Raw genomic sequence first — 15,685 nt, forward strand, 5'->3', positions numbered from 1 at the left:
CTTCAAGTGGAAGAAAACAAACTTACCAAAGAACCTTCCCCAAGAGGTTAAACAATTTTCTCATGAGAAATAACCCAGGAAGCAGTGTGGTTTTAGGTTAGGAGATTTGGCTCAATAATCCTGCCTTCTGGAATCCCTTCATAATGCTAAAAGCTGTCATTGTCATGGGGACTAGGCATTTCTTCCAGAATTCTCATACCTATTCTAATCAGAAACTACAGTTTGACTTCATTAGAATCTTCTTTGGTAATAAATATGCACTGAAAAAGGACTTAACCTCTATATATTAATATACTACTTAGGCATTTTATATAAAGGGTACCTTAACGCAGGTTAGTGTGTGGGGACTAAATGGGAACTTGCAGACTTATTTTCAATTTAAATGATAGTGTAGCCAAAGGGATTCCCTCAAAAGTTATTAAGAACAGATAATAACAAATGACTTGGTGTCCTACCTGAAGCAGTTAAGATTATTGGGTACATTAAACCATCTGTAGTTAGGTTACATGGAGTTCTATCAGTCAAGAAGGCACCTGTTTAAATCACAGAACAGGAAATGGCAATGATTCAAATGGCCATTAATTCTGGACTACTGAAGTAGTATCAACTTAGGAGATCATTGCTTCTCAAGGTGTGGATGCTCATTCATATTTTTTCCTTCATAGAGAAGGGTGGTACAAAAAGCACTCGGGTATTCTTCATTCACAATTTTTATTTCTTGCAATTAACTTTTATATCTTCAAAGTCGATTTGTCTTTTAAAAAATTAATACTTTTTACTCATCATACAATCCATTCCCCTCCCGCAAGGAAAACAAACCCAGGGAAGGAGTAATTTAGGGGGCAGTTGAAATAGGTACTATAGATTCATGACAAAGGCTTCCCAGCCCACCAACCTGTACATATACAACAAAATGGCAGCACCTCAAGTTCTCCTGAATGAAGTCCAAAATTCCAGCCCTAGGCAAGTGATGTATGTGAACGCCATGGGAGTAACAAAATGGAAACTTAATCATTGGCTTCCATTTTCTTTCCATGGTAGTTAGCAGAGTCTTTGAACTGTCTCCCTTGGGAAAGTCAAAAGAAAGCAAATATATAGAGCAACATTTTGACCCAGCCAGGAGTAATTATAAGTAAAACCAGAAATAATTTACCTGGGCCCAGAGAAATGAATTTGTCATGTTTTTCATTAAGTCCCCAGCACCTGAAGTTAGCAAGTTCTAATAATGGGCTTCTAAAGGCATGCAGTTTTTCACACATCTACTTCAAAGAATTTCTTCCACTCAAACATAGCACAGTCAAGGATAAAATATTTTTGGAGGCACAGGAAAAGCACAAAAAACAAGTAAGTATATGCGGAGGCCTTGTGTATGGCCAAGATGGTACACTTCATACAGAGAAGCAGTGAAAGCTGTTAAAGTGCTACTTACAAAGGATAGTCTAACATTACACACACAACTCAACTGCACTGCTAAATATGGTTGTCTTTATTTTCTTTTTCCTTGGCCAGCCCTATCTAAACAAAATAAAACTACAGGACTGAAATTAACAACCCATTAAAATCAGCAATAAGTTATGAAAATCATAAAGCTTTTTTTTTTTTTTTAAGTAATTAAGGGTAGTTAAATTATTTAAAGTATACAAAGTCCAAAGAGCCAGGGGTAAGGTGTCCAAGAAGGCTTCCTGGGGTAAAGGAGAGGGCCAGGGGGGAACCTTGGATTTTGAAAGACAAAGGGAACACATGACATCAAAGTGCAGGTTAGAAAAGAAATTTCACTTAAAACATTTCTGAAAATATTGAGAAGAGCAACAATAGCACCTGCACAGTGGGACTGTGAGGAAGGAGAGAGACTGCCTGTAGGAAAATGGAAGTAAATCTTTACAATAAAATGAGACAAGTGCCAAACTTAACTATGTTAAGTATTATAGTGTGTCTACTATAGATATCAGATGGTTAAAAGCTGGTAAAGGTAATGATTCTAAAAGAAAATAAAAACAGCATTGACCTTTCTTCTACCTAGCCCAGACCTCATTCATTTTGTGCACTATAAAGAGTGAGGTGTGAGGTGTTTTATCATTATCAAATGCTGCATCAAAATAGATGATTTTTTTCCCATGTTTTTCCACTATAAAAGACATCTATGTTTTTTATGGACAAGCTTTAAAAAGATGTCATTTTGGTTTTCAACACATACAAACAGTTATCAAAATCTGAAATAAAAATGCTGCCGTGGCTCAGACCCTGACCTGCTAATCTGCGTTGCACAACTCTTCTGGCCCACGCAGACACAGAGGCATGGAGAGCTTTTTCCTTCTGGCCCCTCAATCCGAATTATAGGCCCTGTGTGTAGAGGCTGTCATACACAGACGGCCCCCATGCTGCCCAAGGGCCTAAGGGCGGCTGACTGTTGAGCTGGCGGTTGGGTGCCCTACTGCTAACAATGCAGGATAAGGTTAGCTTGCTTAGCATGGAATCCAACAGAAAGCTGAGCTGCATGATGATCCCTTTCAAAAGGCTTCATGGGAGTCTCTCCTTTTGCAGAGCATGAAATGAGCTTGTTTTTTTGTTTTTTGTTTTTTCAAGAATTGATCATCCACAGGCTTCATGATAAGCTGTCCCAGGCTGAGTTTTAATAGCTCTTTAGCTATCTAAGATTAATGCCTGATTATCTTGTCTTCTCATTACTATATAGGTTTGTTTTTAGGACCATTAAAACTCGGGAAGGGTTCATAACCCCGTCCTTAAATGTGTCTACCCATTGCAGTATGAGCAAACTAGAGAAGAAAAGAGGACAGAATCTCTGATGTCCTCTTTCAAATAAACTAAATCAAGAAAATTTCACAGAAGTTTTCTGCTGCCATTAGAAACTGTGATTTTCAAATACGAATGAGTATTTGTTCTGCTGGGGAGGCTCTGCCCCACTTTTTGCTAAGTATTTGCTTAAATAGAGGTCTTTTGACCCTTTTGTTCAAGTATCATTTTGTTTAGTTTTAAAGAGGAGACTTCATCATGAACCCAATTTAAGAGATTGTTTGGATTGAATTGGCCCAGTGAATATTTTGCCCTGCACTGTTATGTCATGCTGGGTTCTAGGAAGTGAATGAAAGTTTGACACTGGCACTGGAGTAACCCTCGTCACTCCCAATACTCTGCAGGCTGCTGTGGTCATCAATGTCACTGATGCTGGTGGTACTGATATTGTCCACTTCTCCATGGGAGAACTCTGTGCTTTCAACATCCACTTCAATCTCCTCTGCCAAAGAGAAAAAAGGAAGAGCATTAGTAATCTAGCATACAGGCACTTTCAAAAATTAATGAGAAAAGGATATAAGAAAAAGTGGTTACTTTTTGTAATGTAAAATGATTTTTTAAAATAATTGTTATACAAGCCTATTATCAGTGAACCCTGGAGAACAGAAGTTATCAAAGGTGAAGAGACACAGGGATGTATTTTTGCAAAGGGGAATGTCTGGTATCCAGTGGTGGTCTCAATTTAGGCAGCAAGTTTTCTAAAGCCTTTGACACCAGTCCGTCTGGACCTCCCACCAAAAGCATTTGGCCTATTTGGGAATTAGTACTTAATATTAAAAGATCCAACCCCAAGTGGTTTAACAACATCTGTTTTGCATTAAACTAGAAACTAATTCTCAGTGCTGTTTATTAATCAGAGTTGCCTTAGAGAGGGAAAAAAGTATAAACAGTATAGGTGAACTAGAAAAGTTATCCATTGTCCATTATCCATTTCTTCTCGTCTTTGGTGGTATCATTCTACAGACAATTCTGCAGACTTCTAGGATTCACCATAAAGACCTCTGTGTATTCAATAACCAAACTAAGCCAGTCATTACAAAGTGAACTCTGAGGTATCTGCCTTCAATTCAATTTAATTTTCTTGTATCAAACATAGCTTGAAATGAGGGTATAAGCCTGAAAAGTCTCTGGATTATAGTGATATCTATAGTAAAGATTATAGTAAAGACATTTCAATGGTGGTATTTAACTTTACTTCAAATATCAAATGTGATTTTTAAAAAATCCCTAAATACATATATGACCAATAATCAAACAAGTAGTTTGTTAAATACTACACATACAGTCACCAATAATACATAAAATGCAACATGCATTTTAAAAAACAGAGCAGTTGAAAAATTGTTCTCTTCCATAACAGCTAGAATGAACTCAAGATTATTCAATTCTTTTAAACCCAAAGTCTGATGTTTCATATTTGGCACTGACTCTAAGGGTTCACACTGATCACAACTCTGCTTTAGGAAAACTGGATTCGTGCTGAGCCCAAGAAGACAGAGTAAGTTATTTCAAAGAGTATAATTTTCAAAAGGGCTTGTTGCTTCAAAAAGTTTTAGAAATCTGTTTCTAAAATGCAGGCATCTGTCCAAACAAGCTGTCCAAACAATCCTATGAATTCATAACTATTTGTTTTACATCCATAATGCTTCACAGGCTATTTAGTGTTTCCTGGTATCACAGAATACTCCTCCAACCTACAACTGGAAAATAAAATCAAGACACCCTACCCAACAGAGCATGCTGCACTCAATCATAATAAAGTAAAATGAGAGACTGCTCTAGCCAAATGGACTAGAGATATTACTACAAGTCCCCTGTAATACTGGGAAAGAGGGCTTCCAGATAAGAATAGGGAAAAGAGGTACTACACTGGGATTACTAAAAAAATGAGAACTATAATGAAGATACACCTTTAGTCAAATTTGGAGGTGGGGTAGGTACAAAGAGGAGTTAACAGCAGAAAGAGTAGCTAAAGCAGAAGACCTGACAAAGCCACACAGCTAGTAACCAGTAGAAGAAAGACTAGGATCAAGGTCTGCCTCCTAATTCAGGGTTATTTCTGCTACACTTCAGTATCATTCATAAATGTAGCATGTTGTTGAGGTTCTTGCTATTGCCTCTAATAAACTTTTGTTCTTTGAAACTGAGTGCCATGTGAAAATAAACTTAACACATCAAAATAACAATAAAAACAACAAACCCAAGGACTCCTAGGGTTCTGTTAAAAGGGATCAAAAATCAATTTGAAATGGAATTCATTCTATGGAATATGGGAAATTTGAGTATTAAAAAGAATAAAGGTTCGCCTGGGTGGCTCGGCTGGTTGGGCATCTGACTCTTGATTTTGGCTCAGGTCACGATCCCAGGGTTGTGGAACTGAGCCCTCTGTTGGGCTCTGCTCTGAGTGCGGAGCCTGCTTAAGAGTCTCTCTCTGCCCCTCTCCCTGGCTCATGCTCTTTCTAAAAAAAATTTTTAAAAGGATAAAAAGAATGACTACAATGGGTTAGAACAGTCAATACATGAAAATCTATGAGTTCATAAGATAATCAAAAACAAATGACAAAACAAAAAACCCTGTTACCTCTGGAGGTTGCTAAGACACTGATTCATTATTCAGAAAACTGACTAAAAAACAAAAACACAGAAGTTTAAAAAAAGAAGCTATCCCATCTTCCATATATGGACTTTATTTTGGAGTAACCAAAAAAGTTGATGAAGAAATGTTTTTTTTTTTTTTTTTGAGAGCGAGAAAGAGGATGGGGAGGGGCAGAGAGAGAGAGAGAAAGAGAGAGAGAGACAGGATCTGAAGCAGGCTCTGTGCTGACAGCAGACAGCTTGACAAAGGGCTCAAACTCATGAACCTCAAAATGATGACCTGAACTGAAGTCAGATGCTTAACCAACCTAGCCACTCGGGCACCCCCAAAAAGTTCTTCTTTATAAAAAAAAGTTAGTAAATGCAAGAAGAATCATAGAATTAGAAAATACTATTTGTAATATCAATAAAATAATAATTGGGGCACGCATCGGGCTCTGTGCTGACAGCTCAGAGCCGGGAGCCTGTTTCGGATTCTGTGTCTCCCTCTCTCCCTGACCCTCCCCTGCTCATGCTGTCGCTGTCGCTGTCTCTCTCTCTCTCTCTCTATCTCAGAAATAAAATAAGAAAGAAACAGTACACTAAGACAAAGCATGAGTTAAAAAAAAATAATTGGGGCAATCACTAATGGTTGCTAAAACTATTAAGTAAAAGGTTGAATATTTGCATAAATGTATCAGCGTCACCTACAAATTATTCTTGCCTCAAAAAAGAACCTGAATTTAATCAAGCCACTAGATTCCACCAACCAGTTTACCAGAAATAAGGACAGAAGAACACGTTAAATGACACCATGAGGATTCAATCAGCCAAATCCAGAATGTGAGAATTCTATAAGAAAAATAACTCCGTTTCTACAACAAATAAATAGCACTAGGGAAAAGAAATGGGGAAGGGAAAACTATTACAGATTAAAAGTACCTTAAAAGACAAAAACAAATGCAAAATGGACTTTGGACCCTAATGAACGTAAAATGCCATCTTTGAGAAAATCTATCAGAAATTGGATTATCAGACATTAAATAAGATTATCTGATTTCATTGATTTTGTGGGCTATAACAGCATTATGATTATTTTTTAAGTCCTATTTATTAAAGATACATACTGAACTATTTAGGGACAAAATGATTAATGTTATCTGGGGTTTGATTTAAAACATTCCAGAAAAAATGGTGAGGATGAGGGGATAGAGAACAGATGAAACAAGAATGTTGATAGCTGTTCAAACTGGATGATGGGCACATGACAATTCAATATTCAATTCTACTTTTATATATGTTTGAAAATTTCCATAATAAAAAGTCAAAAGATATTTTACAAACAATTCTTTTTCTGTTTTAGAACCCTCAAGATCTCATGAGCTGTTTTCCCAAATGTAAAGCTTAAAATCATGAGAGTTCACCTCTGGGATCTTTATTGCACTATGAAACTTGATGTGGTGGGAGAATAGATCAGTAATATTCAAACAATTTTTTGGTTAATTCTTGTTCTTTCATTCTGCCAAAGACAAATGTTATGAGACAGATGGAGAGATAAATGAAGGGTGTGGTACTTTAAAATACAGACATAAAAATTTATATCATCGGTAACAAAACATATCAGCATCATGTATCTTCCTGACATAATGAATTGTGAAGAGCACAACATCACTTTTGTGATATTTCTTCCCCCCAAATGTATAACCTCAATTTAATAATGAGAGAACATCAGACACCAGAGAAACTCTGTATAAAATAACTAACCAATGCTCTTCAGAAGTGTCATGGTTGGGGCACCCAAGTGGATCAGGTGGTTAAGTGGCTGACTTTGGCTCAGGTCATGATCTCTCAGTTCATGGTTCAAGCCCTGAGTTGGGCTCAGTGCTGACATCTCAGAGTCTAGAGCTTGCTCTGGTCTGTCTGTCTGTCTGTCTCTCTCTCTCTCTCCCTCCCCCCGCCCCCAATCATGCTCTGTCTCTCAAAAAATAATGTTAAAAAAAATTTTTTTAAAAAGGCGTCATGGTCATAAAAGACTGAGGAACTATCTACTGCAATGTTGAATCCTGCACAGGATCCTAAAGGACACTAGTGGGAAAACTTGTGAAATTTGAATAAGGTATACAGATTAATTAAAAGCATTACATGAATATTAGTTTTCTGGTTATAATAGTTGTATTATGACTGTGTTAACATTAGGGAAACCTGGGAAAAGGGCATATGAGAACTCTACAATTTTCTACAGAAAAAACTTTTATGTAAGTTTAAAATTGTTTCAGAGTGAAAGTTAATAATCTACATAATGAAGGAAAAGAGTTCTATAGTTCATACAGGCATCACTAGACAATGTTGTGATTGCACAAAATCTAGAATGCTGCAGTATTAGCTACAACGAAGAAAGCAAATACAGTGCTTTCCAACTTACCCTGCCTAAATTTAGATACAGGGATGCTTAGTATTTCATTAGGGAAGAAGTACACTGCCTACCTCGCTCTGAATCAGAACGATCTGAAGAAATAGTTGATCCAATGCTGTCCATTCGTATTCGTTCCATCTCCTGAGGACCCTGCAGCTGTTCCAGTCGCCGCTTTAAAAATCTCTGTTCTCGTTCCAAGTTCTCTAGCTGGTGCTGGCTCTTCCTTTCGGCTTCTTCAAGTTTCTAAAATGATAAAATTATACTTCAGTGTGTGTACAGTCCATTACAAACAATAAAGTTGATTTCTACCTAACATCTTAAAACATTTCTTCTTTGGCAGAGAAATATGAATACACAAGTATATGTGTGTATGTGTATATAAAAACATACATAAATACTTATTTTTAAACATCAAGAATACTTCTTTCTTCACTTTTTTGTGTATAATGAATGCTACATTACAAGAACAGTATGGAATTCTCAAAGTCTGTAAAGTTATCTCCATGAAAAAGAAACTTGCTCTGTGCTGTAGTTTGATGGAAAAATACTGAGACACAGAGCCAAATAAACTCATCTCCACCAGAGGGCACAACTGCCTTCCTTCTGGAGATCAGCAGAGTAATTGTTATTTTCTTAGTATTCCCAGCTCCTCAAATAGCCATGCTGTCACAACAATTTAGTTTAATCAGGTTACGTTCCCATCAGATTAGCTGGTAAGTTTTCAGAAAGATTTCTCGTGAGGTCAGTGATTAAGGAGGGAACGGTGGGCTAGTTGATGTTTATGAATAGGAATCACTACTCAAAATGAAACAAGGGCCGAGACAATCATGTACAAATACGAAAGCAGAAATTCTCACCTTGATGTGTGCTTTGGCTTTGTTGAGCAAACCAAGTGTTGTGTGCCTGGTACAGTCTGGTCCTAGTGGAATCAGAACTTTTAAGCGTTCTAAACACAGGCGCAGATGAGCTCGTCTAAGACAGACCAAAAAAGAAAAGAAAAAAAAAAATCAAATCAGCACAGCCTGAATTTGCTACTAGAAACATTCTAAAACCTATTTTAAGACAAATAATAATTCATACATTATTTAGTCTATACCCATGTTACGTCCCTAATTCTTCAGTTTCTAAATATCTGCAAATATAGTCATGGCTACTGGTTTTCAGTCTCTGCCATTTCTGTTGTACTCTGTAGACACACTCACTTTAGATTATTATCCCCAATGGTAATCTCTGTCAGAGATGATTTAATTTTTAACCCACCCCATAAAGTGTCTCCAGCTGTATTAATGCGTAACTAGGAAAGCAGACTGGGGCAATTAATTGTATTTGATTTTGAATGCCTAGAACCACAGGCTAGAGAGTTAGGTCTTCAGCTGGAGTACCCCCAGAGGGTTGAAAATGCTCACAAATTTCCATTTCCTCCCTCCCATCTTTTGCACACACCCAAACACATACCTGTCCCTACAACTGTAGCCATCCTACCATGTTACATGTTATTATGTATTAGGTTGAACCATAAAAAGTTTCTGATATTCGGCCAATTCTCACTTATAAAAATGGCAACTTCATATGATCCAACACATCATGAACAGCAAAACTTTGTTATCAGCTAGGACAGGGGTTGGCAAAATATGTGGCTCTGTGGTCAATTTCAGCCACTGAAACAACCACCTATAAAACAGTCCTTTACTTCCTAATATCTAAATGTACCACCTCATTAGTTTTTAATTTTTATTTCTTTGTCCCTCTCCTCTCTCTCTCTCATTACCCCACCTCCAGTCTGCTACACATGAGAAAAAGGTGACAAAATTCTTTACTGAAAGTCACTGCATTTCTTTAATCCACCCATCCTTTGGGCAAGTTAGGGAAATTTTCTCCTGAAAATGCTAGCACAGAGTCTCATGGATTTACTTTCCCCACATCCTAAAGGTACTATGATCATGATGACCCATGATGAGGGTTCTGGGTACATAGTTGTACCCTAAAACAATCTCTGGTTCTGTGCTTCACAGGCATAATATAATTCAGCAATTAAAAGTATATCTGAAAATAAAATCCACAAATGTGTTCACAGTTCACCTTTATTCCTTAAAGAGCTATAACTGAACATTTAGCAACTATTTCAATTGCACCAGGAATAAAACACATCACCTTCTCAAGTGGGGCCAAAATGGTTTTACTAGTTCACTCACCATACTATGCTTCTGTCTTAATATACAAGAAATAATGCCAAGTGAAATTCTCAAATGCTAGCAATTTGAAAGAGGGGTAAGAAAAGGCAATAAGCAACCAATTATGTCACAGACAAGCAAAATGATTAAGGGGAATGAGATCAGAGGTTTGGTGATGAACTGTCAAGATTCTTACAGTACCCACTACCTCCACTATAGTTAGAGGTCCATTAGTATTTCCATTCCAAATCTCTTTACAGAGTTCAATAACTGAAACCTTTAATCTGCCCATCCTTTGGGCAAGTTAGGGAAATTTTCTCCTGAAAATGCTAGCACAGAGTCTCATGGATTTACTTTCCCCATATCCTATCAACTTGGCTCCAAGCTGAAATCTGACATACCTGATATAAAGGAATTTTAAAAATTTCCCTAATTTAAAGGTGTATCAATGGATTCCCTTTAAAGAGATTTAACAATTTTTAAAATTTTTAACATTTATTTTTGAGAAATAGAGTGCTAGAGGGGGAGGGGTAGAGAGAGAGGGAGACACAAAATCTGAAGGAGGCTTCAGGCTCCAAGCTGTCAGGATAAAGCCTGATGAGGAGCTCTAGCCCATGACACAGGAGATCATGACCTGGTTGCTTAACTGACTGAGCTACCCAGGTGCCCCAACTTCAATTTCAAATTTAACAATTTAAAGGTCACTCTGCCCCCCTGCTGTGCTACCTCAAATCATAGAACCTTTAGCAAAATTCTCAATTTTAAGTGGAAAACCTCTTAAATGAAGATTCACATGATCACAAAGTGCTCTTGCTGAGCAGACTAAAACAACAAAAAAACAAAGCAAACAAAAAAAAAAACCCCCACAAAAGAAATCCATACTAAAAAATCCTTTAACCTCTTCATTAGGATTATTATAGCATATCCTTAAGGACTGCACTCATGAAATTACTGGAAGGTGGAGACAAAGACTGGTGGTTGTCCAGCTAATAATTAAGAGGCTACAAAGGGGGCTCTGAATTCAGTCATCTAAAAAAGTTAACAGAGCAACTAACTAGTAAAGTTAACATATATGGCAAGAATAATTTGGCAATTTTGTTTAAATTACTTAAACCCAGAAATATATAGAAAGTATCTTTTACACTGAGTTTAAGAAATTTCAGAATGACTCCTTACTTTACATCAAGGAAAAAAATGGGTGGGTCAGTTTTCTGTTTTGTGATTTACAGTCACATTAAAATCTAGGCAGAAATCAACTAACATAATATTAAAATGTCTATGTTTTTTCTTTCTTCTTATCATTGAGACGTATATTTACTACCTGACTTTCATGTATTCAGCAATATGGCACACGCTTGAGTGGTAGAAGTAAAAAAAAAAAAAAAAAAATGTACTTTAAGAATTTATAATCTAGATTACCGAATGAAACATATATTGTTTTGTTTCATTTGGTTCATAATGAAATGAGTCATACAGAAATCAAGGGCAAGAGAATCTGAATAAAAGGAGAGATTGTATTGGAGAAAGCAGACTTACAAGAGAAGCTAAAATTTGACTTTGGACTTGAGAGATACTGAATTTGTCTCTGAGAGAGCAACACTTTTCAAGATTAAAAGAGTAAAGGACTCGAGTTCATATACTGAAATCAAATTTAAACCTAAAAATAAAAATACCTTAACTTTTTTTCTTTCAGGGAAAAACAACTAAGTTGGAATTTTGTAAGGAAATATCAGCCAAGTTCAGCAGTCTGATCTGCTGCAATAGCGCTGTCAAATCAGAATTTGCCCAGGCCAAGGGAGTCAATATGTAAGATGGCTAGATGAACAGGGAAGGCAGACTGCCCTCTAAAATATTTTTTATTAGCCACTATCAAACATTTCTTCAAATAATTACAAATGTGCTCCAAGTTATAGCTTAAGAAAACATACTCTGAGTTTCATGTCTCACAAAGGCCAGTGAGGCCATTTTCCATGTTTTGTAAATACAATTCATCAAAATAGAGAAGAGTATGAAGAATGAGTGGTAAATGATGTCCTCCGTTCTGAGGGGAAAGGTCTATCTGTGAGAGCCAAATGTCATTTCCTTCAGTTTTTTTTTTTACTTATAAGTCAGTCAGGAATTTAGAGAATAGAGTAACAAAAGGTTTAATGGTAGTTGAAGGCCAGCAACTGACCAAGTGGGAGCCATACTTTTCAAAGCTGCCATCCAAATACCGCACACAGTTTTCCACATGCGCTAATTATGCCAGTTTTAGGTAAATTCACCCTTCCAAGAGCAATCAACGTGATACCCTGTGACTGTAAGCTGGGAAGTTAAATCAGAAAATTCATTCACCTTTATGTGTAAATTTTTTCTCTCCGAGCAAATTATTGAAACAAATTGTATGGCAAAATTCTTCCCTTACAGTGGTACTATGCTGCTCTCACCCTTTCCCCCATAGTCTCCCTGCTGGTAACCAGATTGTAAGCTTAACCACCAACGACCTAGAAAGGCATATCTTTTGATGCCATCTGGTCCTTTCTTTTCTTGCCTTCATTCTCATGTGACTGGTGGCTCAGGAGCCTCCTGTAAGGGGTTGCCAAATCATGGGCTGGCTGTAAGACACTGGAGAAGGAAAAGAGGACAAGAGACAGAAGAAAAAAAGCCCTTGGTTTGATTTGAAAATCTTTATGCACTGAGAAAAAAAAACTGCAAGTAACTTAAGATGGTATTTTTCAAGTCTCCAAGTTGTGGAAGAGTTGACATAGAGAACGAGGATTCATGAAAGTCATACTCCTGTACCTTTAGTCAAAGCAGGTTAAGAAAGCTGGGGAAAGTTAAGGCTGCAGCTCTGAATATTCTGATGAACACCAGACCAGCAACCAACTTAGAAAAGCCTGACATTGTAAAACTAGCCTTGACAGAAAACGAGAAAAAAAAATTTAGCCCCCTGGTTAGCATTTACTCAACTTTTCACAATACATGGATAATTCAATAAAAACTATAAAAACATAAATCTTTCCTAACTTAGCATGAGGATTAGACACTGCAGCAGGGGTGCCCTGTGAGAAAACTGGAGTCTCCTTGCTGAGGCAAGAGAATGGAGAGATACCAAAGTACTTTTATTTTCAAATACTTTGAGGTCTGTTTTAAAATAGATTTAAAAGTGGGTTTTATCCAGGTAAAGAGACAATTCCCAGTGACTAACCTTGTTAGAGAGAAGGTCCTATCAAACTAACCCACACCTTCAAAAAGGGCAAGCCCCTAGTGGGAAAAGGAACAATTAGAGTCTGTTTGGCTTTTATTTTGGTAGATTGAGATCATTTTTCCCTGAAGGAACCAACACTGCTTTTGATTTCAAACCTTGTAAACTCTGCTGCCAAACTGAAATATCACAGAACATGAGGGAAATGATTTTGCTATTAAATGGCCCCTCCTAGTTAGTAGCTGTGATATTTTAAAGCGGACGTATATACACCACAGGCAGCACACAGTGTTGAGGGAAGAGAGAGGAAAGAATTCCCTTTCAGAAAAAAAAATTGCAAGTACTATAGGATGATGTTTTTTCAAGCCGTCTCTTGAAACTCTAATCCCTCTGCCCAAAAACAATATGAAATTTAACACCTGCCCAGTCTCACAAACCATCCATTGGCTGATGCCCTCGGAGGCACGGTCCTTCATTGGAACTTGCTTGTCTTTCATTCCTCCACTACGGGATACCAAGACTGTGCCAAGTAACTAAATCAAAATGGAAAACAAGTCAAGTGATAGGGACAGTTCTTGTACTTTCCTCTCTGCTGAAAGTTACGCAATGGCCTGAGAGTCCTCCCTTGAGCCACATTCTTCAAAGCTGCAGTGGCTTGTGGCCAGGTTTCCCAACTCCCTACACAACACTTTTGCACATGACAGCAACTAGCTGCTTATCCTATACATTTTTATTTCAATGTTTCTCTAAAATTTAGTGTTGAGAATCTTCAAAAAATTCTAAAGGTACCAAAAAAATCTGCCTACCTTTTTTTCTTATGAAAAATAATATTAAAAATGGATCCAGATATCAAATCATGGATCTTATTTACAAAAATAAATATGACCATATTCTGCTGTTCAGCTTATTCTGTTTGTGAAATAAGAAAACTTAAACAAGTTATTCCCATAAAATGGCATGTGCTAATTACATGTTTTCACTTACAACTTATTATCTGCTTCACAACAAATAAACAGACTATTAGCACTCCCAGGTAGTAACATGGTAAATGTCATTTCCCTAGCATCAGAACGGATTGTGGTGTCATGGGGCTTAACGACAACAAAACAGAAACATAGTTGAATAGCTGGGACTCTCTTCTCATTTAAAAAAAAAAAAAAAGCTGCTTTAACATTCCTTTTAATTCATTTGAGATCTTATAAAATAACCAGATAGAGATATTAACAAGTGTTCTAATGAAACTTTAAATTATATATACTATATATCATAATAATATAAATTATTCCATTGTCACACTGTCAAGAGATGATATATTCTTTCTCAAACTGCACAGATTCCATATGGGCTGAAGTTTTGTTTAGTCTTTACATCTCAGAGATACGATGAGGACAAAGTGCCATTCAGTCAATAACAATGATTATCAGTAAACAACGAGCTGCACCTTACACCACTGAACCAAGATGCTGGGATGCCAGTAGTAATTTTTATCTGTTTGAAGATGCTATAATTTGGCCTTCTGCCTACCACTTTTCTAGCCATACTCTGTATCACCCACACCCTTGCAAACCTCTTCCACAAACCAAATGTGCTTTTACATTTACCCATTTCTCTACCCAGAACATCATTCTTTCTTTCCACCGTTTACCTAGTGAGCATCTAACTCACTTATCAGCCCACTGCCAAATTACTATTTTTTCTATGACACTTTCCTTGCTATATCCCTTCCTCAGAAAATTAATACTTGTTTTCATACTAATCATACTGTATTTTTGTCACTTTCTAGAAAAGGCTGAATCCGTATTTTTAGTCATTTCAGTTTTTCTAATAACAAACAGAATAACTGGCACACAGTAGGAAGGAAGGATGTAACATAATTTCTAGTGGATATTTCTGGGACTCTCTAACTCACCAAAGTTGAAGTAACCATACTGGGCTCCAAATAATATATTCAGATGCCAGGCTGGCATTCATGAAAGACCTGCTTATGGATGCCAGAACTGTACACCAGAAATTTGTGTGCAGCTGAGGTTACCACCAAAGATGACTACTTGTAGAGTTACTGACAATCTCCAATCTAACTCTTGATTAGGGCCAACATCTCCTAGAAATAAATAAAGGATTAAGAATTGCAGCCATTAGACTGATTTATCAATATACTTACAGTGATGCGAGACTAAGACAATATGTAATGAAATTCATAGATTTTTTTTTAATTTTTTAATGTTTTATTTATTTCTGAGAGAGAGAGAGAGAGAAACAGCGTGAGCAGGGAAGAGTCAGAGAGAGAGGGAGACACAAGACTCTGAAACAGGCTCCAGGCCCTGAGCTGGCAGACAGCACAGAGCCCGACGCAGGGCTCGAACCCACAAACTGTGAGATCATGACCTAAGCGAAAGTCTGACGCTTAACCGACTAAGCCACCCAGGCGCCCCAGATTTTTTTTGTTTTTTTTGATAGGCTCCTTGCACATCATGGAGCCCAACGTGGGGCTTGAACTCAAGATCCCGAGATCAAAATTTAGGTGAGATAAAG

At 37.1% G+C, this 15,685-nt stretch overlaps 1 protein-coding gene across 2 annotated transcripts in view; it reads right to left on the minus strand.

Moving 5' to 3' along the window:
* Nucleotides 1-694: 694 nt before the first annotated feature.
* The window catches only part of MXI1 (MAX interactor 1, dimerization protein), a 78,899-nt gene continuing 63,908 nt past the window's right edge, over nt 695-15,685 (minus strand). For both annotated transcript variants that reach the window (XM_077762433.1, XM_077762434.1), the window contains exons 4-6: nt 8,656-8,770; nt 7,870-8,041; nt 695-3,253 (exon numbers count right to left, since the gene is read on the minus strand). In XM_077762433.1, coding sequence (XP_077618559.1) covers nt 3,090-3,253; nt 7,870-8,041; nt 8,656-8,770 — 451 coding nt within the window. In that variant the 3' untranslated portion in view covers nt 695-3,089. The remainder of the gene's footprint in view (nt 3,254-7,869; nt 8,042-8,655; nt 8,771-15,685) is intronic.

The sequence above is a fragment of the Crocuta crocuta genome, unplaced genomic scaffold (genome assembly GCF_008692635.1).
Source record: "Crocuta crocuta isolate KB4526 unplaced genomic scaffold, BGI_CrCroc_1.0 scaffold328, whole genome shotgun sequence".
Classification (NCBI taxonomy): Eukaryota; Metazoa; Chordata; class Mammalia; order Carnivora; family Hyaenidae; genus Crocuta; species Crocuta crocuta.